Here is a 24,862-nt window from a genome sequence, read left to right as displayed (position 1 = left end):
GAAAATTGGAGAGTGGCTCTTGGGATCCATCCTCCTCCTTTCCTCAGTTCCCCTTCAGACACCACCACATGGCCACGTTCAGCTTGGCAGAGAGTATCACCCTGACCTTCTCCATGCTTTGTCTTCACCACCTCCCATACCCTCTCAGTCTCTTGGCTCCTCTTTGCCCTTCAAAGTCTGTCTCCTCACGGGGCCTGGCCCCTCATATATGTTGACATCTGCTTCCGTCCTTCTGGTTTTGCTTCTGGACAGGGGAACTTAGACACTGTGGGCTTCAGACCTTGACGCTCTGTGGACTCAGGGCAAGTACCCAAAGGCCTCCAGTGCTGTAAAGATGAACTACTGGGGGCATAGTTCCTTCCCTATTATTCCTGAGAGAATTAGCCCGTTTCCTGGTCTTGAGGTACATTCAGGAGTAAGCAAAGGCTTAGGGACCTTTCAGCCTCTGTTTCAAGTATGTGCCAAGCACCTGAGGTGTTCAGAGGAGGAAGAATACAAACGGCAGATAGGTTCAGGGGACTGGGGGATGTCGAGGACGAAGCAGAGTCTGCACTGGCTATCAGCGAGCGGGCGAGGCTAGACGTAGACTGGTGATGGCTACCCCAGGATGGGGTGGGCCGTGAGCAACGGTCTTGCAGAGGCCTATGTGACTCACTTAAGTAACCATGAGGAGACCGGGCTGGTAGCCTTTGGCAAGTGACAGGAAAGCTGATGTTCACTGAAGGGTCTTGAATGCCCAGGATTTTAACCATCATTCTCCGAGACTGAAAGGGCTGGCGTTGATTCAGGGCCTCTTCCAGGAGGGCCGGTTGGTTATAGCTACTCCCATGGAGAAAGAGGACTGGGAAGCCAGGGCACACAACTCAACCTCCCTTCCGGGAGTTAGCAGAAGGAGTGTCTGCTCCTTTTCACTCTCCCTGGCTGCTCTGTGACCTGTAAATATTGTCCTGCCTGCTCTGTGACCCAGGCCCATGGTAGGCTCTGACTAAAATGGATGACATCTTCACTTCATGACCTCAGGAGCCTCCTGTCCCTCTCCTGTCTCTGTTCCTGTCTGTACCAGGCACCTCCCAGCCCCCACTCACTTGGTGGATGGGCTGGTCCTCAACAATCCAATTCTGGGGCTTTCCAACCTACAGCTGTCTTTTATTCCATGACTCATTAGAGATTCTCATCACTCTTCCACTTAGGAAGCCCCTAAGTGAGGTTATGGGCTGTCTCCTTTTATTGTTTTGTCCTCAATTTCCTTCCTACCTCAAGGACTATTCGGGTGGATTCACGTTGCAGAGCTTCTGGGCCAGCCCAGCTGAATGGGAGGAAGTATCCCAGCATGCCCCGTGCCTGGTGATTCTGCTTCTCTGCAGGGTCAAGCCAAGAGCCAGAGCGCCACAGACTCAGAGCTGGAGGGAGCAGACAGGCGGCCTCGTGCAGTGGCTCCTTGCAAAGATCTGACACAGACCTACCACTCACCAGCTGGGTGACCCAAAACAAGGGACTTCCTGAGCCCTAACTTTTTTTTTCCATTTATAAAGTGGAGCTAAAAATACCTACCTTGCAGGGTTATTAAGAAAGGTAAATGGGCCTTATAATAAGTCTGATGTTTAATAACTGGGAGCTGATATGGTTATTTTATCCCAACCTCCTTGAAAAAACAAGGCGGGCTTGCCCAAGGTCACGCACTGCAACAGTCATAGTTCACCCTGTTTTCCTCGCTGGGGTCCTTCTGCCCTACCCCATGCTGCGCCCTCCAAGTGGGAGACAACAGGCAGGGGTGGAGGAGCGTGATGGGAAATGCTCCTGTTCTCTGATCATCTCCCGAGGGCTGTGGAGCAGTGGCAGGGTTAGCAAACCCACCCCAGGGCCACTTCCACATCAGTGGTGGAGAATAAAGGAACTAGGGGAAAAGAGTCAAACAGAAGAAAGCACCTGGAAAAGACGTTTTTATGTTCACTTACATGGAAAAAAATCAAAGCATATAGCACAAAGATATATGTGTCTCAGAAAATTCATCCTCATGAACCTGTTTGTTCAACGCCGTTATAGTTCGAGAGTTGCCCCGCGAAAGTCATAAAATCTGGGGCAGAGGGTGGGGAGGGCCTGCCAAGGGAAAGGTAGTCTTACACATTATTTCTTTTCTAGTTTCAGATAATTTGGAGTTTAACCTTTTCCAGCAAGTCGGAGTTATATAAACAGATGCCATACTAAAATATTGTGTAAAAATCTAAAACTCCTAAAGCATGATGGCAAAAAATATTTTAGGAAATAAACATTAGGGTCTGGTAATATCAGAAAATACAAATAGGATCATTTGAGCAGTTCTGTGTCTCTGTATGAACAGCAAAGGACGGATGTATATTATGGATGTATGAAGAATAAAGCATTCGGTCTGCACATAACTTAGGGTAACATTTCTAAACACTGACTTTGTGAGAAAACATGAAGGACATCTTACACTCAACAACAATGGTTAAAGGAAGAAATTACTTTCTGAAGGATGCAGTGGGCAGAAAGCCAAGGCCTTTGTTTTCAACTCGCTCTTAACCGTGCTGGGATGTGTTCACACTGCATGGGGTCTCCTGCAGAATCTATAGCACCGATAGATGGATCAGATTTTACTTTTGATCTGAGTCCTTTATGTCTTCAGTTTTGAGTGTATTGAGGTATGTTTTCTTTGGCTGCTGTTGTGACGGATGTGTAATAAACAATTAATATTTACAACATTTAAACATTTTCGATTTCAGTGTTGGCTCTTCACATAAGAAAAATTGGAAAATTCTTAAGAATCATTGGAGGGTCATTACTTCCTAGCATCTGTCATGAAACTGTTTTCGATACACAGAACAATTAGCCTATTAGCACAGCTATATGCTTTCTGGTCCAGAATCTTCCCTGTGCTCAGTGGGGAGGCCAGTCCCATGACAGCCATGTCGGCGGTTCGCCACGCTTCACAGTACTTATCCACAAGACGTACTCCATGGGTGCTGGAGCCGTGCCAGATGACCTTCTGGGGCCTGCAAAAGAATTGTGCCACGTTACTTTTGACATGTCACTTCTTTGTGGCCTATCCCATCGGTGAACAAACTGGCCTAAGTAATGAACCAAGTCAGACTCCTGAGCCCTTCATGGTCTGGCCCCACATCATGGTCAGACCCCACCACTTGGAAAGTTGCTCTTTTCGGCTAGCTGAACATCCTGTATTCCGACCAGACCCAGCTCGGACCTTCTCAGATCAGACTCTCCACTTTTGTGAATCTGAACCTTTGCTCATAAGGTCTGTTAGCCTGGAGTAGCTTCTCTCTCATTTTCAGATCAGTGACCCCTTCTCATCTTCCAAAGTCCATTAAATGCTTCCTTTTACAGGAAGCCCTCTTAACTGTCAGCCCAAACAAGAACGAATCTTTCCTCTGTGCTTGTGTCATCTTTATCTGTTTCTCCATTTTACAATCACAGTGTTCTGTCCAGAATTGTAGTTGGTTCGTGTCTGTCTTCCCCTGTAGACCATGAGCATTGTAAGGGCATGGGGTCATGTAGTTTATTACTGTGCCTTTCAGGGGGGGCATCAGGCCTGGCATAGGGTAGACACTGAGGAAAGCTTTGCCAGTTCGTTCTGATCTTAATGAGCACACGTATTGAAAGAATTAGAGCACAGCTCCCACAGCACAGGGTTAAAGGGTCACTAAGAACAGCGTTCCTTACCAGGTATCGAGTGCCTACTGCATGTTGGACAGTCTCATACTTACCATTTGATGCTCACAGCACTCCTAGGGGATAGATGTGATTATTTTGACCATTTTACAGACGAGGCAGCTGAGGCTCAGAGAGTGGGAGAACCTGGAAAGGTCCTTTATTAAGGTACTGGACTCAGGTCCCCTGGCTGCGAGGCCAGGACCTCTCTCCATGGCCCTCAGCTGGCTCACTGAGGCTCAGTCTAGCAACAGCCCAGAGGGGCAGCTGGTAAAAGCATCACATTGTTAGAATGTCTCTTAAAACAGTCTGTAGCCCCATATACTTTGAGGGCTTCTACCTTTACTTACCAGGAAGGATCTGTCATCACGTCTCGGCCATCAAACGAGTATATTGGAACATGTGTATTGAACTGACCTCCGTGGCCAGAAAAAATTGAGTCCCAATTATTGAAAAGTACTTGGCCCTATGGAGATAGAAACGCTACACTGGAATTCTTCTGCCATCAGCCTGCAAACGGACTGGCTATTTATTCATTCTTCAAGGCCCGCACACCACCTCACACCAAGGCCACCAGCCCCAATCCCAGAGCCTGGACAGAGTGGGAGTTCAGGAGCTGTTTGTGGTTTGAGTTCATCATCCATCCCTGAACCTTTTTGGTTTTATGGTCCTATTTCTTGTGGTAGTTTCTCTTATCATACGTGTATGAAGGCTGCTCCCCAACCAAAGTGTGTTTCACGTCTTCACTAACTTTTATCTTAAAAATTTTATACATATACACCAAACTCCAAATCTGTGCCAGGCCTGTGTCAATCTACACTGTGGGTGATACAGAGATGAATCTCTTACTTCTTTTCCTGAAGGAGCCCAGTTGCCTTCAGTTATTTGTATTCCAAGAATATAAACAATTTGGGTGAATGTGGCAGAAGAGAACCTCAGGAGAAGGGATGGAAAATGCCAGCTATGGGGTCAGGATGGAACTTGCTAGCCTCAAGGTACCAAACTGGAGCACTGGGGTCACAGGGACTTAAGGGTCTCAAAGCACTTTTGAGATATGGGGAGAGGTCAGGATCCAGGATGGGTCTGAGCAGTAACTGAGCTGTCCCTCTGTAGCCTTAAAGGAGCCGGCTATTTCCATGGAATAACGGGAGGCCTACAAGGCCCTGCCTGGCCAGTGAAAGGGGGCAGAGAAATGTCTGGCAGGTTTGGGCAGCTTAGATATGTGGAGAGGACCAAAGGAGGGTGCAGGATGACGTGGCTCCGCTCTGGGACCAGTGCTAAGTAGCTCTTCTCTGGTGCCATCCAGTCAATGCCCTACAGAAAGCAGCCTCGGGCGGAACTGACGGCCCTGGACTGAGAGTCAAGGAAAGGAATTCTGGTTGGTAGCGACTTCCGGGCAAACTCTTTTCTCCCTCTGAGCCTCAGTTTCCTCATCTGACAACCTGAGGAAAGAACAACTCCCTCTTTTATTGGAAGTATCTGTTAAGATAATGGATATACAGTAAACATTTTAAGAGCGATGTAAGTGAAAGAGGGGATTATTATTCCTTCCTTTTGTCTGCCCCAAGAGTCGTACTGTCCAAGGGCCACTGTAAATACAAGGAAACTGAGGCACAGAGAGGTTAAACTGACCCACACAAAGTCACATAGCCAATCAGAGGCAGGTGAGGTCTCAGACCAGCACACTTGTGATGATGTCAGGAAGTGGCAGTTGCCTACAGATTCTGTGGAGACCAGTGTGCCCGGAAGACAATGGGAAGAATATTTATTTTTACCTTGAGGTTCACTATTGGAAGGCTATATCTCTCTGCTTTCCTCACAACCGTGGAGAGGTCTTGCAAATGGGACGATAAGAATGCTCGATAGGTGGACAACAGTCCCGCAGCCCTGGCCTGCTGGAAGCACTGAAAGTCAGCTCGAATGTCTCCAGAAAATGGCGTGTTCAGAGCGACCAAGTGCAGCTGAAAAAGGGAAGTGAGAGAAAAGACAGTGCAGTTAGTTAAAAAGCAAACCCCAACCCCCACACCCATCTCATGTTCCTAGTAAGATCCCAGACTTGCTGGGATGGAAGGCGCTAGAGGTCATCATATTCAGCCTCCACCTGACAGTAGCATTCCAGCCCCAGCCTGACCATCTCCAAGGCAGGAGAGCTCAGATCCCAGGCAGGCTGCTTCAGCTCTCTGAACAGCTCTAAATGGTGGAAATTTCTTCCATATATGAAACAAAAAACAAAACAAAACAGAGCACTTCAGAGATCTGAATCTAGTGTGCAGGCCATTTGCTGGAAGCTTCTGGGTATGTCCTAGTTCAGCTTCCAGGAGGGTTTTGAGTGGCTCTGGTCCTGGATCCCAGAGCTACACCAAGCTTTCTGACCTTGCCCTTTCTTCTACTTCCCCAGTAGGCCTGGGGCTGATTGTGAGAGGCCCGGAGGGAAAGGCACTGAAAGGAGAAGGTCATGACATTTATAGCTAAGACTGCTGGGCAGACCCTTTTAGAAACTAGGGGTCGCACAGTAATTCTAGCCTTGCATTCCTGCCACTTTGGTCAGCAGCCAAAATAAAAGTCCTTCCATAGTCTTGTTATCTCCCACACTTCCTCCCTCAAAACCCATCCCTCGTTCCCGGCCTTTGTGCTGTGCCCTCTGGAGTACTACATTCTGTGGCATGTGTCCAGGAGCGGTCCTTTCCCTCCTCGATGTCACCCCAGGAGTGGCTGTCCTCTCATCAGCATAGAGCTGGGAGGGCTGGTGCAGACCCTGTGCCCAAGTCTCCAGAAAAGAAAAATATTTCAAACGATCTCAAACCAAAGGGCATGCAAATGAGCCCTGTGTGGCGAGGTGGGAGGTGGGTCGGTGTTTCTCTCTGCACATCTGCGCTGTCTCTCAGGTCTGAATGAGACCCGGCACCAAGCGTCTCTGTGGCCCAGCCCCAAGTGCCACCATATTGGCACTCTTCTGCTCCTCCAGCGTCCACCCGGTTGGGCACAGCTTGCCGTGAAGTACAACATCCAGACTGCTCCAAGCAGTCCCTGCCCGTCTCTGGACCTTCTTCTCCATGTCACCATCCCCTTCCCGCCCCATTTTGAAGAGAACAGACTCCAAGCTCGCAACATCCCCCAATTTCCTTCTTTTTATTCATCCTTGTTTTGCCTGTATCACCAGGCTGGATAGAGGTCCAGGTCAAGCACACCACCCCTTCCAACTGAGACAAGACTTCCCCTGCAGCCCTCCTAGCAGCAGCCCTTAGCATGGGGAGGGGGCTACAGCATGCTGCTCACTCACCACGACCACCTCCAGGCCACCAGACTTGTAGTCTCACATACAAACTCTGTCTTCCTCCCTCCCATGTATCTGCAGACTGTAGCACCTGAGGCAAGAGGCCCTCTGGTCTCATCATCTTCCAACCAGTGGGTTTCTGGTGGCCACACCCAAGGGCAGTCACAGGAGGATGGTGTCCCCACACCAGGGGACACCTAGGAAAGGTGCAGAGGTGAGCACAGGGCTTCCCTGCCATGCCTCCAATCCCACCTGTCTCCACTTCTCTTTCCTTAAAAAAATACATAGAGAACTGTCTGGAATGATGGCTGTTTCTGAATGGTGGGACTGGGGGCTTTGGTGCCCTCACGTCTATATTTCTCTAAGTGCCAGAACATTTTTTATGACGGACACGCTATCATTTTTATGAAGACAAGAATGTTTCAACAATCAAATGTTAAAAGGGTGAGTCTGTGGATGGTTGTAGTTTTGGTAAAGTTACAGCCATGTCCCGTTTCCTTCTCCATTCTTTTTATTTATCGTCCAAATGTTCTAAAAATACAGATTACTTTAGAATTTATAAACTGTTATTTTAAAAATCCTTCAGCCGCTGCCCTAACTTCTCCCCTTCACGGCTGAGCTTTTGGTAGGGTTACCTACACACGCCTCTCTTTCCTCACCTCACCTCCCATTTATTCCTCAAGCAGAGGGAATCTCGTCGGCACCCCCTCACGCTCCAGAAGTGCTTCTCTCTGGCTTCTAAATTTGGAGAACGCCATTCAGTTCTTTTGATGGACTTCCTGGAAGCATGTGACGCGGCTGGCTTCTACCTTGTTTGGCATTCTTTCTTCCTCTCTGGCTATGGCTTCTATTTGTTCTCACGTTTCTTCCATCAGTTCCTTTTGCTTCTGCTCCTCACAGTCCAAACTCTTCTCAGGGTGCAGATTCTCTTTTGGGACGCCTAGCGCCCTCCGTCACCATTGCCCTGGCTCGGTTGAAGACTCCCAGATCTGTGTCTCCGGATAAGGCCCCTTATCTGCCTCCCTCCGGGTGGCCTCCACTCAGGTCTCCTACAGGTGCCCACACTCAGTGGGCCCCGGATGAGGTCCTGCCTGACAAGTAGCAGCACTGCAGGAAACCCATTTGTGGTGGCTGCCGAGCCCGTGGCTTGTTTTTCGAAAATGTCCCCACAACGCTCGCTAAAAAGAGTGGCCTTAGGTCATTCAATCTCCTTCTCTTGGCTGCTGTTGATCTGGCTGGGAGTGGGCAATTAGCCCAAGGGGACCCATGTAGACTACCTCTCCCCAGACTCTGAATGGGGTGAGGTAGCACTGGGCTCTGCAGCTGCAAGATCACATGGAGTGGAGGCCAGGATCAGCGCCATGGCAACCCAAAGAGGTGTGTGCAAGCTTTGTGGATGGAACCTACATCTGCGCGTTGGGGTGGGGGCGGAAGGGAGGCGGGAAGAAAGACCCTTGCAGGAGCTGGTCTGTAGAGGGAGAGGAGCAGACTAATAGCAGGGACAAGAGTCCACAGACCCAGTTGTACTTCCTGCAGTTGAGTGCCAGGAGGTTCCGGCAATTATCTGAACAAAATCTTCACGTAAGCTAGTGAAGGAAAAGGGTCAGAATTTTAATTCCGGTAACAAAATGATCCTTGGGAAGGAAACCAGCACCACTCAATTACCCAAGCAGAAACCTGGGCATCATTCCTGATTTCCCTCATCCTTGCTGCCCCGTTTCCATACCAGTGACCTAATCTGTCACTCTCCTATCTCCTTAATTTCTCTCCAATCTTCCTACTTTTCTACACGTTCACTGCTGTGATCCTGGTTCAGATAAAACAACAGCCACCTAACTGTCTTTGGGCCCCTGGTCCTGTTCCCTCCAACTCATTTGTACACTGTAACCAAGATAATTTCTCAAATGCCAATCTTATAGACCCTTTTCTTGTTTAAGACCCTTCAGTGGCTGCCCAGTGCCCACTGGAAAAAGTCAAAGTCCTTAGCTTGGCTTACCAGCTCTCGATGACAAGTCTCTGCCTTCTGCAGACTCACCTTCTCCCTTCTCTACCTTGAGCTCTGCCTCTTCGGCCAGACTGACATACTTAAAACTACACAAAAGCACACTTCTCTCTCTTGCCTCCCTCTGTTCCAAATCCCCTCTGCCTCAAATGCCCGCTCTCTTCCCCCCACCTGGGTCTCTCCTTCTCTCAGTTCTCCTTTAGGCCTTAGTGTAGAGGTCACCCCCTCTAAAGATGCCAGAATTCTTTGATGTTCCTCACACCCCCAGGCCCCTTTGTTGGCCTCGCCCCAATGACTTACCACACTACTGTAACTACCTGTTTTTTTGTTTGCCCCTCTCTCTAGTCTAGATGCACCTTGAGGGTGGGAACTGTGTACCACGCACGGGGCCTAGCACCCAGTAGACACATAGCTCAGCATCTGCAGGATAAATGCATGAATTATACTTACTGCAGGCCTCTGGTAATTGACACTTGACAGAGACATCAGTGGAGGCTGTGGCTGATGGGGCTGTTATGGGAAAGACGAAAACAAACAGTCCTGAATGTGCATTCAAACTGTTCTTCAGAGTACACGGAGGTTCAAGAGTGATGTCTCTTGAATAGATACTTTAAATAGCTTGCCATTGTTTTGGGGGCCGCTCTTAATTGCCAAGAGTTTCATGTCCCCATGCAGAAATGATCCTCAGAAAGGGAGGGGATATTCTCAAATCTTTTACAGAGAACACTGAACCAAGGAAGAGGAAGACCCATGTTTCACAGTCAACACATTCACTTAATAGAACAGTCAACTCTTCAGAGCCTCGGTTTCCTCAGCTGCAGAATGGGGATGACAAGGCCTGCCTCAAAGGGTTGCTGTGGGGCTGAAAAAGGGACAGTGGAAGCTGCCAACGTTCTCAGGCAAAGAAATCTCAGAGTGCAAAAACTAAAGGGCTCTTCTAGATTGCTTATGCCGGCCATCATTTCACGGGTAAATAAACTGAGGCTGAGAGTGGGCAAGCCTCTTGCCCAAGAGGATTCAGCTATGATGTGGAAACAGCAGCTCTCCTGCCTCTGGGTCCAGTTCTTCCTCTGCTCTACTAACGAGAACATTCTGTTGGCACTTGGCAATCTCTGGGCTTCCACCAGATACTAAACCATGCAGAGCTGGCTGGCCAGAGCTTGGAGAGCTTGGTTCTGGACAGCAAGGGGGACTCAGAAGCTGCTGCTGCTGCTGAGGGAGGGAGCGAGAAGTCAGGCAGGGCAACCACTCACATTGCTGGAGAGCGCAGGAGGCGGCGGGCTGTCCTCGGGAATGGGGATCAGTTCTCCCAGCTTAAGGAAAACAGGACATTGAAAATGAGACATCAGCTAGAAACTGTTGGGCTATTTTCAAAACAGAAAAATGGTGCTTCCAGGGGTCGATTGTTATTTTTAAGAGGGGATTTGGAGGCATTTTGTTAAGAGAAGCTTAAAAATTACCTGCAATTTCTTCCACCCATCTCGGACACGAATAAAGAAGTCCGTGCTGTCCCTCAGGTAGATGAACGTCCCTTCGATAACCAAATGTGCTTTCTGCAGCATATCATCCATGCTGCTAAATGCCGTAACCTGTCAGGAAATTTTAAATTCCAGACAGTGCAGTCACCATTAGAGCGGTGGTACCATCTGAAAAATCGGCCTTTGCAAATGCAAACAGGCGCCATCCCCCGAGAGCCAATGAAAAGGCTCACTGTGCCTTAGAGAGACATGTACCTTGGTTAATAACCAAATGATATTCTTTTCGAGGAAACGAAAACATGAGTTGGCTTAGAACATAAATCGAAACTGTAATAAATAAATGAGAACAGAAAGATAATATTCCGTGAGCGCAAAGACATTAAAAAGCTGTAAACAGAGTTATCTTTGTGGAGTCCTGGCATTAGCGAAGTCGCGGGTGAGCTCTGCGAAAAGCACACTTCCTTTGTGTGAGCCGCTTAGCAGCACTGACGTTAATTGCGTTTACCTCATGCTACTCCTTAAAGAGTTTCAAGTTTGTTTTCATTTGGAATAAGAAAGGCAAGCCAATGAGCGATGCCAGTTAAGTTTTGAATCCGTTTTGCCCAGCTGGGTAGTTGTAACATTAAATACATGATAGAAAATCACGGTCCGCAATTTGTCTAGGAAATGGCCGAAGATTCGACATCCATTTGGCAAATCCAGGAGCAGACATAGAAGCTGCAGAAATCTATCGAAAAGCATCAAGTCTTAAAGAAATTATCAGTCCAAGAGAGCTTTTACTTTTCGTTTCAACTGAGAAAGATTATAAAAAATTAATTTTCACCTAGCCTTGAAAATAATGACTTTGTGCAGCAAGATGGCTCAGAAATCCCCCAAAGGCGCCAGATATCAAAATTCCGTCGTCTGCTGGACGGTTTTTTCATCTGGCAGCCAAATTTTCCAGTTAAATCCAGCCAAGATCCAAGAGCATTCCCAGGACTCCTGACATCCTTGTGAGGTATTTGTCCCTCTTCCTGTGCATCATAATAGGGTCTGAGTGCTACCTCCCCCCCTGCACCAGTGGTGTGTAGGGTGATGAATGTGCAAGAGCCATCCTCTGGCAGGAGAGAGAAGGCTGAATTGCCCAGGGCCAATCTGACCAGCACAGGACCTGCTGCCATATTGTTTCTACTCTCGTGCTTATGTTTTTTGATGTAATACAATCGGTTACTGTTATAGTCTAGTGAATTAAGGATCAGGAGCGTGGAACCAAAATCATCAATGGTTTTGTAGTCTGTATCTTTTTACTTAATAAGTCACCTATAGAGGTAATACATGCCCTCCGAATGTGGAGTTGTACCGATTCTATTGCCATGGAGGCCTAATTCTTACAGAAGAAGCGTGCCGGCCCCTAAACGCTACAGCTGAAGTTCTAAGTAAATCCACCCAGAGCAGAAGAAGAATACACACTGATAACAACACTGACCAGGTTTCTGGATCCGGGAAGCCCTGGCTGTCCTGGAGGGCCGGGTGGGCCCGGAAGGGCCACAGCTAAGACAAAGCAGAAAAGACAAGTTACAAAAAAAGCACGCTCTCTGAAAAGTGCCTCAGATGTCTGCTGGTCACTGAGGGGAATGTTCACCACCCCATTCGGAGCTCTGCACTTTGCAACTGCATCTTGTAGGGGGCTGTGGGCCCAGCCTGGGACTCTGCCACATTGGCAGGTTTGGGAAAGATCTGGGATTCTTGACTGTAGCCTTGCAGGAAGCCACGCTAGGACTTCTGGGTTTTGTAAGTGAATAAATTATTGGTGCTTCTGTTGTTTATATAGGTCAGTCTGTGCTGAGTTTCCAAATATGTCCTGACTCACGCAAGTTACTTCACCCTAGAGACAAGCCAGTAACTGCTACACAGAGGCCAGCAGGCTCAGAAAGAGGAAGAAAGGTGCTGGGGCTGCAGGAGGACGGGGTAGTGCAGCGACAGTTTCGTCACCTGTGAAATGTAAACAAGCGTTTCTCCTTCACTGGGCTGAGGTGAGAACCGAGAAAAGATACACACTACATAGCACCCAACCAGGGGCTCTCAGCGTTTGAAGAGTCAGTGCCCTCTTCCCCTAGAACAATGCACACGGCTGTGCTCTCCTTCTACCTCTGTAACCTCCCAAAATCTGCAAAGCTCTTGGCAGTGAAGGATGTTTTCACAAGTCCCAGTAAAATTACTGTACGAGATTTTCCAAGTCACGTAAACAGGTCTGCAGTTCTGGCACAGGACCTGAAAATCACGACATAGGTGGTGAACGTCTAGTGAGGGGAGGGTCAGAGGACTTGGATTTGGACCCCAGCCTCGTCTCCCACTAGGATTTGTGACCTCGAGCAAGTCTCTAACCTCTCTGAGCCTCAGTGTCTTCATCCATGAAATGAGTTTTATAGTAATATCCATTTCCTCTCCCTCCCGGGGTTGCTGTGAAGATTAAATGGGATAATTGGTATGAGAGCATTTTGTAAACTGTGGGTTGTGGGCATTACGTGAGGGGCAATCCTTCAGCAAAGCGAGGAGCCGTGGGCAGCATCCCATACAGAGCTGCTATGAACAACCGATTCTCCACGTCCTGTAATATCCTTCCCCCTCCTGCAACTCCTGCTCATCCTTCAAGGTTATGTTGGCACCTGTGGTTTTATCTGCCTAGCACCTTCCTTTTTTGTAGGACTAGTATCCTCACCCTCTCTTAAGATCTTCCCCATCCCCTCTACCACCATTTGGATTCAGGAGGCACTGCCTCGTTGTTATGTGACCGCACCTTCTGGCCACAGGTGACTGGCCCAAGGTTGGGTATCTGGGCCAGGATGGGTTAGACAGAATTCGATCCTACGTCCTCCACCCCAGGACCTCACAAACTAACACCAAGAAGGAAGGCCAAGATTTCTAGCTGATTGTGGAAGCTCTGAGTTGTCAGTAACCATATTTCCCTTCATGCAGAGGATGTGGTCTGTGGTGAAGAAGCATGAAGCTAGCATACAGAGAGAAGCCATGACAAGAGATGGCCAGAGAATCCTCACAGGGGTTGAGTCCCCGGTTCCGGCTGTGCCTGAGGTCCCGCTGCATGCCGGCCCCTCGGTTAAGTTAATGATTCACCTCCTTCACGTCCAATAAATCTCCCTTTTGCTTAAGCTAGTTGGAGTTACATTTCCTTTTTTTTTTTTTTTTTAATTTTAATGTTTTGTTTTTGAGAGAGAGACAGAGACAGAGAGCAAGCAGGGGAGGGGCAGAGAGAGAGAGAGAGGGAGACACAGAATCCAAAGCAGGCTCCAGGCTCCCAGCTGTCAGCACAGGGCCTGATGCAGGGCTCGAACTCATGAACCCTGAGATCATGACCTGAGCCGAAGTTGGATGCTTAACTGACTGAGCCACCCAAATGGCCCCCACCCATTTTTTATTTGAGGAAGTGAGGTAGCTATGGGTAAGGAGAGTTTTTATAGAGTTAGAATCAGTGCTGGTCCTCAAGTCCCTTAAGGGCCAGGCATTGACAAAGCAGTCAAGGAGTTTCCACCCACACATGAAAAGACGATCCACACCATTAGATCTCAGGGAAAGACACCGCAGGATATCACTGCACGTGAATGAGTGATGGCTGGAATAAACAATATAGGACAATAATAAGTGTTGGTGAAAATGAGGAAAGCCTCGAAGCTTTGTGCACTGCCAGTGGGAACGCAAAAATGGCACAGCCACTTTGGAAAGCAGGTTAGCGGTTCCTCAAACAGTGAAACAGAGTGAACATACATTCTTCCACCCAGCAATTCCACTCCTGGGTAAACACCCAGGAGAGCTGCAAACATATGTCCACACAAAGACTTGTGCATGAATGTTTATAGCAGCGTTATTCTTTTTTTTTTAATTTTTAAGTTTATTTATTTATTTTTGAGAGAGAGAGAATGGGGGAGGGGTAGAGAGAGAGGGAGAGAGGAGCCTGATGCGGGGCTCGGACTCACAAACCATGAGATTATGATCTGAGCCGAAACCAATAGTCAGACACTTAACCAACTGAGCCACCCAGGCATCCCTACAGTGTTATTATTAATAGCCAACAAGTGGAAATGACCCAAATGTCCACCAACTGATGAATGGATAAACAAAATGTACTATGTCCACACAGTGGAAGATTATTAAGCCATAACAAGGAACGAAGTACTGACACAGAATACATCATGGAGGATGCTGAGTGGAAGAAGCCAGACACAAAAGGCCACACGTTGTTATTATCCCATTGATAGGACATGTCTAGAGTAGGCAAATCCTGACAGATAAAAAGTAAATCTTCAGGTGCCCACGTCTGGGGGGAGGAGAGAAAGAGGACTGAATGCTAGTTGGTGCAGGGTGTCTTTCTGGGGTGATGAAAATGTTCTGGAATTAGAGACAGGTGATGGCTGCATAACCTTGTGAATACATTAAAAACCACTGAACTGTACACTTTAAATGTGTGAATTTTATGGCATGTGAATTACACATCAATTTTTTAAAATAAGGAAAGAAAGAAAGCTCCAACCTGGAAATAGATCTCTGTCATACAGTGTGGCTCTGACATGCCTGCCCGATGTGGTGACCCTGAGCTCAACAGCAGGGACGGCATTCACAGTACTAACCTGCTCCGAGGATAGCTGGTGGTCCTGGTGGCCCTGGGGGGCCCGGTGGCCCAGGTGAACCAGGTCTTCCAAAGCCAGGAGGCCCAGGCAGGCCAGGAGCACCAGGGGGTCCCTGGGGCCCAACGATAGTCTCCCCTTTCTGCCCCTGTCAAGGCAAGAGCACAGTAACAGAAGAGAGAAAGCAACTGTAAGTCCCAGTAATCACTGTAAGTCCCAGCTCTTCTTTGTGTGAGGATGTTTGTAAAAAGTCAATAAATACGAGCTATTGCTATCATTATCCTCCAATCTGGGCACAACTCAGGTGTAAGACCTAAAGAACAGCAACCCAGTCATTACGTTTAATGTCACTGCATACAACCCCAGAGAGCCCTGGAGTCGGGAGGGCCCAGACTTTGCATTTCACAGATTAAGAAACCCAGGCACAGAGAGGGGATAGGGCTTGTCCAAAGTGTCAAAGCAAATTAGCAGCAGAGGTAGAAGTAGAATCCTGGTCTCTTGGCTTTGCTGGAGTCTGCCCTCATGGTGAGCTCTGTCCGGGACCAGGGTTTACTTCTGGTTCCTGAGGGTCATGATCTGGTCTTAATCTCACTGGAGACAACTTGAATTTCTCTTGTGAGCTGGAGAAACCTGGCGTCCTAAGAAGACCAAGCCTATCTAGAGGCTCCTTCTTTCGTGAGATTTCAGAAGAATCAAATAGCCCCTCTAAAAATATCTCCCTCACCTTCCATTCTGCCTTTATTATCTGATATGTTCACCATTAGTTAGTAACTCCTTGGGTTGAGCAAATTTTCCACCGTTGACATGAATAAGGCTGTGTGGTTAATGACCTGGAAGTTACCTGAACGCATATGGCCATGGCCAGCTCCCTTTCCTCCATGGTCCTCAGCCAACATCCCTATTGGTAAGTAAATACGAGGGAGAGAGGCCGATGCCCAACTCCTACCTCCAGCTTGTGGTGCTGTGACAGACCCTTGACTCTCCAACTGCCTAGTCCCACTGGGGTGCGTCAGGGAAGGCTGTGATTCACTGAGGAAAATGGCGAGGAAAAATCACTACTTACAACCAGGCCGGGACTTCCTGGTAGTCCTGGCGGCCCTGACACAAAGAAGTCACCATGAGAGTCTCCTTTTTCTCCTTTGATCCCCCTGTCTCCATTCTCCCCCTGCAAGCAGAGAACATTCAATAAGAGTAAGGCGAACCAGTGCATACCATGAGCTCGAGAACTTGGAAACACAGGCCAAATGTCTGGTAGAGAGATACTCACCTTCAAACTGTTTAGAAGGTATCTCAGGTAAGTCGGGTCCACTGGAGGGCCTGAAAAAGAAATGTTGCGTAAAATTCACCACCGTAATCTCAGAAATTCAAAAATAAACTCTCCAAGTTGGCATCCATCATTATTCCCCAGTGGAAGTGCTCCCACATTGGTTTAGCTAACAGAGTGGGCACTGGCCTTGGAGGCAGAAACGAGTCCTTGGCTGGGCCCCACAACCCAGACACTGTGGGATCCTGAGCATGTCACTGGCCCTCTTTGGGCCTTGCTTTGCACAGGAACTTCTGGTCTCTTTTGACAGTGTTCCATCTTGGACCCACGACTGGGTCTCTCTAGAACTCCATGGAGTCAGGGTGGTAATATAATCCGTCTTACTTTATAGCTCAGCTGGATTTCTCAGGAACAGAAATCAAAGGCAAGATCCAGAACAAGGGATAAAATACCTGGTGGTCCCTGGGCCCCCTGGTCGCCTTTTTCTCCTTTTGAGCCAGGAAGACCCCAGGATCCTTTTTCTCCTTTAACACCTGCCATCAAATACACATATATTTTATATATAAAAAAAAAAATACTGCGGAAAATCACCTTCATTCTATATAAAACGTTTCTGTGACAAGTTTTCAAATTGAGCCTTTTTAGCAAAGTCCACTCAATAAACAAAGACCTATTGAGGGTATGAAATTGTTTGCTAAATTATGGGGAGGGCAGAGGTAGATACATCAGATGCAATTCCTGACCTTCAAAAGCTCGGTCTCTGTGGGAAGATGGACACGGTGAAGGTTAATGTGAAGCAGGAGGCAGTAAGTGCTGTCTCTAAGGTACCAGCAATGCACAGTGGGGGCCCAGCAGAAGCTACAGTTAACTCTGTCTCAGACATCTTCGTGCACACAGCCTGAGGGCTCAACACCCAGTCAGGCCTCCAGTCCCATCTCATCTGTGTGTGTGTGTGTGTGTGTGTGTGTGTGTGTGTGTGTGTGGCATGGTGGGATAGGGGAGGAGGGGAACCTTCCAGGTTCCCTCAGAGGACCATAAGGGTGCGAAGTATTCCATGCACAAAGTTGGAAGGATGCCAACTGTGTACCCCACCGCCACCCCTCAGGATTTGTGAGAAGCACTCTCTCTCTGTCCAATTCTTTTATAGTGGGGGAGAGGCACGGAGGGAGCCTTCCAGAAGTTCAGCATTGGGAAAGGGAAGCAATCCCCTTTCCCCACTTTGATGGGTGGGGTAGACACTAGATCTCCGAATTCCCAGTTCCCAAGAGATGTGACAGATCGACCCAGCAGTGCTCTCGGGCCGAGAGATGGGGTTTGGGTGCTCAGGCTTCCCGGCACGGGAGGAGTGTGAGTACCAGAGGCCCAACGCCACCAGCCGGGGGTCCCCTGGGAGATGCAATCACAGGGCCAGGGCAGCAGTGCCTCCACCCTCCCTGGTGAGATCACAGGAGTGGTGAAGCCCAGAGTGGGGATGGGGGAACCACCAGGGATCTGAGACAGCAAATCCAGCTCTACCCCGCCTCCCCAAGGTCCCCCTTGCACCAGGGGCAGGGGGAGCCTTGAACTGGATCTGAGCATGGAGGGTGGAAACAGTCTGGACCTTGTAACCAAAACCAACAGAAAACCCAAAGGGCCAGATATCATCAGGAAGACCACAGCCTGGCAGGCCATGGACAACAGAGCAGAGCCAGAGGTCAGTATTGGGGAAAAAATGACTTTTCCCTGTTTAAACTGCAAGTGCTCAGACCTCTCAGTCTGAGGGACACACAGAGAGAGAGAGAGTGTGGGGACAGGGGACCAGAGCGACTGCTCCCCTGCAGACTCCTGTCTCCTGGCCTATGCCCCTTGCTGACATTTACTAATTGGACACCTAGAGCCAGCACCTCTCACACTTTCCTGTGCAGACACAGTAGGGGGCTTAAAGTGTAGCCTCTGATTCAGCAGGTCTGCAGTGGATCTTACACTTGATCTTAGCCCAAAGGCCCGAGAAGCGATTGAGACGCTGCATTTCTAACACGCCTCCAGGAGATGCTAATGCTGCTGGTCCAAAAACACTTTGAAGCAAAGGTCTTCTGAGCTCCCATAGCCCTTCCCTGTATTAGTTCTTGGTATATTACATTAGAATGATTTTTAAAATAGTTCTATCTAAGGGAGTCTAAGGGCCCGGGTGGCAAGAATGGTGTAGGATTCATCTGCCCAGTGCACGGGATAGATTCACACACTATGGCCTCGGTGGATGCTTTATGAACAAATTAACAAATAAACAGCCAACCTGAGTACTTCCTGCTGGCTGGAAGTCCCAGCCACGATGTATAGAATATACAGACGTGTGACAAAACCGAAGAGAGGTGCCCAGTCCCACAGCACTGGCTCAGCTACTCCTGATCCCACCACATGCAGCCAGATCTTCCCCACCATGAGTCTTAGGTCCAGCACTGGGAGTGGAGACCACCTTCTGCAGAGCTACAAGGGTCTGGAAAAGTCCCACAGAAACAGAAGGTGAAGAAGAGAAGCTGTACCATGAAAGGTGATGAGTTCTGAATTCCCAGGATGAGTGGTATCAACCTGGAGAGAGAGAAAGGCAAGGTCATAAGGTGCCAACCGTGTCCTGGTGTTTGCACCCACAGGTAGCTGCCACTGTCCCCTGTCCCGGGGGTGTGTGGTAGGAGGCACGATGTCACGGAATCAGGCCTTTCTTTGGCTCTGGAACCCCCAGAATCCCAGAAGCCCTCATTGCACAGGCATCCCAGGCCTTCAACCGGGGCGGCCCATTATGCAGCCAGCGGGGGGGGGCCCCCCCCCGGTGAGACCTACTGGTTGAACAACTGTGCGAAGGGAAAGCCCAAAGCTGCAAGACAACAAATCCCGACGGTGTTGATTTAGCCAACCGAGAGCGTTCTTGGCCTGCTTTCTTATCATTTAGGATTGATTCATGTGAGAGGTCAAGCATCCCAGTGAGTGATGACCCAGGTGTGAGGCTACACAGCCATTAGCTTTGCTACGGTGTATAACCAAGGATGTGCATAACGAACAGGAGCTGATAACGGTAGTGGTAATGAATAAGGGGGGGGGTTATCATTTGGTTGGAAGGGCTATTCTAGACTCCCTATGAAGTGCCAGGGGTCTGGCATCTAAGTTGTCCTAGATAATATTCCTTCCCAGTTCATTTCCAGATTCCTGCATTGCCTTTTCTATAGAACAGAGCCACTGGAGACCCTGCTTTTAATACCCAACTTCCCCTTTTCCCAGTTGATATGTGGAATCAAAATTATCCCTCTGGCACCAGGATCCTCCTACTTTTGGGTGGAGGGTCACAAGTTGCTCAGGGGTCACCCAGAGAAGATGGGGGGAACAGATGAGAATCCCCCAGAAAAGACATTTCAAAGTTAAGGATGTAGGCTGGAGTGGCCAGCTGGTATCCTGTGGCTATGCTGATAGGGTTCCTCCGGTCCCCATGTGGCTAGAAATCATGGTGGTGTCAGGAAGGGGCCGAAATTAGAAGGGGGCTTATAGAATGATGGACGTGACAGAAAGCATTTGTTTTTCAAGTGTCCGTTTCAAGAGCTGATCAGGAAACGTCCATGCCCAAGCCCCATGGTGTCCAGCCAGGCAATGTGAAATCAAAAGCTCACCAAAAATGCTCTGAGCTCATCTTTGGTTTCTTTTCTGTAATCTCATGACCCCAAAGGTTGTGGCCACTGGAAAGGGTCCTAGCACAGGTCGTGGTAATTGCAGTACATTTTTTAGAACACTCTCACATTTGCTAAGTGCTGTCCCATGACACCTGCAATCATGTTAGCGGAGAGGGGCTTTGGGCACAAACTCTCCAGGAATCTCGAGCAGACCCTTTGCCTCTCTGGGCTGCCGGTTTCTCCTTCTGTATGATAAGGAGAAGGAATGCAGTCATCTCTCAGGAGCGTCCCTCCAGCACTGACATTTTAGGTTTCCCTTCAGGCGATCGGTGCGAACATGACCTGGCTTGACGTCGTCCTCACATAGACCAGCAGGCCCCCTGGACGTCTTAGTGGGTCATGTCATCTGCATTCTATGCCAGAGTTCCCGGGCCCTGGGCTGCAGACTCGGGTGCCTCAAAGTTTCGACATGGACAGAACTCAGCCAAACTGCGTCATTTTAAAGCCTCTGACCCGAGCCTCAACACCACACCCAACAAGCATCAATTATGAACCCACTTCAAGGAACCTTTCTAAATTGTAATTTGCAAACCTCTGAGAACAGAGGCCACGCCCGTCTAGTTCACCCCTGCATCTCCAGGGCCTAGCAGAGTACTTGGCTCTCAGTAAGTCCTCAATAAATACTTGTTGAACAAATGAGGAAATGGTCACGCACAGCTCTGTGACCAATGCCCGTGCACAGGGACAGGCCCGCTCTCCCTGGGCTTCCCCAGAGAAATGGGCAAGACCTCAGGGACAGTGCCACTGCCTAGCTGGGGTGACCGGGCACGTGCCTGACCCCTTGGAGTCACAGTGCCTAGTGGTCAGGGGACCCGAGGGATGACCCCAGCTCTGTCAGTACTGAAACCTTGGACAACTCTGTGAGCTTGTCCCAGTCCCAGTTTGCTTCCTCACTATAAAGTGGGAGGGAGAGTCCTTCCTCTCCTCTCAGCGTTGTACGCTGTTCAACATACCAGATGGGAAGGGACAGCACACATTCACTTACAGGTTTTAGCCAAAAGTTCCTAACGCAAAGAACACTGATTGGAATTGCTTTATTTTCCCATCTGTATTTTTAAGGGGGTTATTTTACTTCTTACTATTTGCTCCAAACGTGAAGCTAATGTGGTTATAATAACAAAAGACATTGCTTTTTGATTGCATTAAAAGAAACACTCTGCCAGTGTGTGCACCTTTTAGAAGATCCAGTATGTGTCACTGCCATGGTCTGTTATCTGGGAGTTTCTAGCGACCTACTTAAGGGTCTATATGTAAGTGATAGGAGACATCAAAGAGAACACTGATGGACTGAAGGGCTTCAACACAAAGACGGATCATCTTCTCTGAGTCGCTTTCTATGCCAACATCTGCTCCTCAGAGCAGTGACTGTATACTACTTACCGGCGTTTTGCAGTGTGGCCGGACTGGTACTGGGAAGACAGCCTGCAGGAAGTGAGAACAAGAGAAGTGAGGCCATCAGGACGCCTGACTCCAGCTTAGGCCAGTCTGGGGCCTACTCCCCACTAGCCCCTGAAGGTCTCCCTCCCCCGCCCTATGCAGCTTACTCCTTTGATGTTGATCACAGCTCCAGGGGGTCCAGGGGGCCCTGGAGGACCAGGTAAGCCAGGTGGGCCCTGAAGGGAGAAAAAGGCCATTCCTGAGTTGAGGTTATTGTGAGTGCAGGGCAGCTGCGGGATACTTCCTCCAGGAACGGGGAAAGAAGACCCTCTAAAGTCGCCTACTTCTCCCACAGGGAGGCCTGACACTTGGAAACAGCACGTCAACATCCATGACCCCATTGCATCTTTACAGCCACCCATGGAAGAGGCAGAGGAGCAAGCACTATCTCTGGTTTACGAATGGAGACAGAGGCCAAGAGAGGGGAAGTGACCTGCTCAAAGCCACAGAGCTGGAACCTAGATTCTGCCTCCCAGAGAAGGGCTCAGCCAACACGGAGCCCACCACCTCTCTAGCAGCACATCCCTGCTATGGAGGGGCAGGTGGCGTGGGCACCGGAGGGTCCCTCACCTGATACGGTACCTCAGAGAGTGCCTCATAAACGCAAAAATAAATGCAAAACTCTTGTTCACTAGCAGCATTCTTTTCTTTTCTTTTTTTTTAATGTTTATTTATTTTAAGACAGGGAGTGTGTGAGTGGGAGAGGAGCAGAGAGAGAGAATCCCAAGCTTGCTCCACAGACTGGCATTATTGTCAAAGCCAGGTCAGCCGGCCTTAATGCCACGCAATGTCTTTTCCTCCAAGCCAGGATCTCAAGCAGGACCTTGCAGCAGGACGGGTGAGGCTCTGACCACAGGTATGAGGAGTCCGGCCCGCTTGGAAGCTGCACGGATCCTCCTAAGTGAAGGCACGAGTGCCTGCTTTACCTAGTAGCCGCAGCGTGCTTGAGGAGTGTGAGCCAGTCCTCACTTGCCTGTCTGATTTCTGGACATGCAGAGCAGAGACAGGATGGTGCAAACAAAAGTAGACTTTGTAGAGAGTCTGGTACATAGTAGGTGCTCAAGAAACACTGGCGTCCTTATTGTAGACCCTGGACCCTGCTGATGCCCCCAGTGTCTGCCACCTTGTGAGGCTCTGCCTAAGTAGCTGACCTACCTTTGATATGCACTCACAAACATGTGCTGAGCCCCTAGAGGTGTGATATCCCTGGGACCGTGTACAGCGGGAAGATGGGGTATTACCCCAGGGTCAGGAGCCTGGGATGTGAGACCAGATTTCCTGAGCATACCCAGATCTCTCTCCCACCCTTCCTCTTGGGTCGGGACAAGGAAGCTTATGTTCCACTAAGGAGCTTTCAGTGGCAGAGACCCTCCTGAGAGTGGGCTGGAGGACAGGGATGGGCTGGAGGATCTTTGGAAGTGGCAATGGAGGAAGGAGACAAACATTCCTGAAGATTCTGTCTGCAAGCCCCACTCACTGGACCCGGTACTCTCTTAGCCTCCCTCCCCCCCCACCCCCATGGACACTGGACTCAGGGCTCTGTCCCAGGTAGTGGGGGACTGGGGCACTGGTCATCTCACTCACCGGCATCATGACCCCTCGGTCTCCCTTGGCGCCCTTGAGGCCATTCAGTCCCGGACGACCCTGCAACCCACAGGAGATGCCTTAGTAAACCCACTGACCGCCAGCTGGCCCAGCCCACGCGTCCTCCCCTCACATCCAGTCTGAGGAACAGCGACACCTACGGGTCGTCCGGGGAGGCCAAACTCTCCTTTGTGTCCTGGTGGTCCTTTGGGCCCCTAGAGGCAAAACAAGTATCAGATTAGGAAAGAGGAGAAAGTCAAGGGCCAGGGCGATGAGGGGCACTGGCCTGCCTTCATGGGCAGTGGTGAGGATGAATCACTGGGCAAGGAGGAGGGAGGACAACAGGCAATTATGAAGTATGCACCTGCCTGGAACCTTGACTCCCAACCTCTCTGCTCTCAGCTGGGACCACCGATTCAACCCCTTTGCACCCCATGGCCTCCTGCAGGCTGTACCCCACCCAAGACTCTGGACCCCACCCTCTCAGTCAGGGCTAAGGAAGGAGCAAGAGGCAGGAGCTCAGGGCCACAGCCCCCTAGTAGCTGGGTACTGGGGTAGCTTAGAAGACAGACCTCTGCCCTAGGTCTTATGTCCCAGTCGGAATAACGCAGCCCTGCCTCGCCTCTCATGCTAGCCCAGACTAAGAACCTGCTCCAGGATTTGGCTCCTGCCTTGCTCCCACCTGTCTCTCAGGACCAGAGTCTTGGCCTGGCACCTCAATTCTTCAGATGAGTCTTTGACCTGTGGACCCTTATTCATTCCAGTGGTGGCTTTCTATGTCTTCATGCTTCTAGAGCCACTGCCCTGTTCCACTCTCCTGCAGGAACCCTTATGCCTTCTGGCATCCAGGATATGTACAATGCACACTACCTCTTCCCAGAATACCCTCTGCCTCCAGTCTATACTTTCCTACTTCTGTAGCTGGGTCTGCCCCATCCTCCCAGGGGAATGACTAGTTTAAGCCTGGGGTCTCCAAGTCCCTTCTTCCTGCTGACATTAACAGATATAGCCATGCCCTGGAAAATGGCAAATAAAGCTGAGTTAAAATGGGCTCTGTATGTAAAGTACCCAGCCCACAATAGTCCTAAAGATAGAAAAGCAAAAACAGAAGGAGTAACAGGGCACGGGCCACTTGGTGGTATGTTCTAGTGCAGAGCTCTTCTCAAACGTCAGTGTGCCCAGGCGCCACCTGGGATCTTGTCACAATGCAGACCCAGCAGGTCCAGGGTGCGGCCTAAGGCTCTGCATTTCTAACAAGCTCCCAGGTGATGCTGATGATGCTGATCCAGGAGCCACGAGTAACAAGGCTCTAGGGAGCTTGTAAAGGCGCTGTAAGCTATACCAGTCATGAGGGCCACAAGTAGCCCATATGACATCATCATACGAAGGAGAAGAAGGTCTCCCATGCTGTCTGAGCCTGGCAAGCTGTGCACACACTGGGCTTTGGTAGGAACAAGTGACATGGCCATCTGAAGCGGCGTGCTGGCCACCATTGCTAACTCCTGGAATATTTCCATGGTACTGGATGTTGGTAAGTGATTCACCAGTGGTTAACACCATACTCCCCCAGTCTGTCTTAGCCCACGGTTTCTCCTCTGCAGGGCACCCATTCTGCCCGACTGAAGGGGCCAAAGGCCTCGGAAGGTCCTTTGAGGGATGCAACTTGGAGGTTATGGGCCATTCGTCAAGGACATGTGTCTGTGAGGTCCCTTCTCCTCAGGCCTGAGGTCCAGCTTCAACCAAACAAACCCCATGTACAAATCTCCAGGCCAAAATGCTTTAGAAGAAATGTTTACTGGGGACAGTGGGGAAAACCTGGATACAGACTCCA

At 49.5% G+C, this 24,862-nt stretch overlaps 1 protein-coding gene across 2 annotated transcripts in view; it reads right to left on the bottom strand.

The window, feature by feature from the left end:
• Positions 1-1,923: 1,923 nt before the first annotated feature.
• COL15A1 (collagen type XV alpha 1 chain) overlaps positions 1,924-24,862 on the bottom strand; it is a 108,335-nt gene continuing 85,396 nt past the window's right edge. Inside the window, exons 26-41 of one of the 2 annotated variants that reach the window (XM_040481800.1) lie at positions 23,193-23,246; positions 23,032-23,091; positions 21,555-21,623; positions 21,391-21,432; positions 18,838-18,883; positions 16,771-16,851; positions 16,322-16,371; positions 16,118-16,219; positions 15,058-15,202; positions 11,904-11,968; positions 10,421-10,549; positions 10,214-10,273; positions 9,411-9,470; positions 5,460-5,645; positions 4,035-4,150; positions 1,924-3,011 (exon numbers count right to left, since the gene is read on the bottom strand). In XM_040481800.1, coding sequence (XP_040337734.1) covers positions 2,798-3,011; positions 4,035-4,150; positions 5,460-5,645; positions 9,411-9,470; positions 10,214-10,273; positions 10,421-10,549; positions 11,904-11,968; positions 15,058-15,202; positions 16,118-16,219; positions 16,322-16,371; positions 16,771-16,851; positions 18,838-18,883; positions 21,391-21,432; positions 21,555-21,623; positions 23,032-23,091; positions 23,193-23,246 — 1,479 coding nt within the window. In that variant the 3' untranslated portion in view covers positions 1,924-2,797. The remainder of the gene's footprint in view (positions 3,012-4,034; positions 4,151-5,459; positions 5,646-9,410; positions 9,471-10,213; positions 10,274-10,420; positions 10,550-11,903; positions 11,969-15,057; positions 15,203-16,117; positions 16,220-16,321; positions 16,372-16,770; positions 16,852-18,837; positions 18,884-21,390; positions 21,433-21,554; positions 21,624-23,031; positions 23,092-23,192; positions 23,247-24,862) is intronic. The other variant, XM_040481801.1, reaches the window with a different exon arrangement.

Source organism: Herpailurus yagouaroundi, unplaced genomic scaffold, assembly GCF_014898765.1.
Source record: "Herpailurus yagouaroundi ecotype Mexico unplaced genomic scaffold, PumYag 160, whole genome shotgun sequence".
Lineage (NCBI taxonomy): Eukaryota > Metazoa > Chordata > Mammalia > Carnivora > Felidae > Herpailurus > Herpailurus yagouaroundi.
This window is presented reverse-complemented; position numbering and strand designations above follow the sequence as displayed.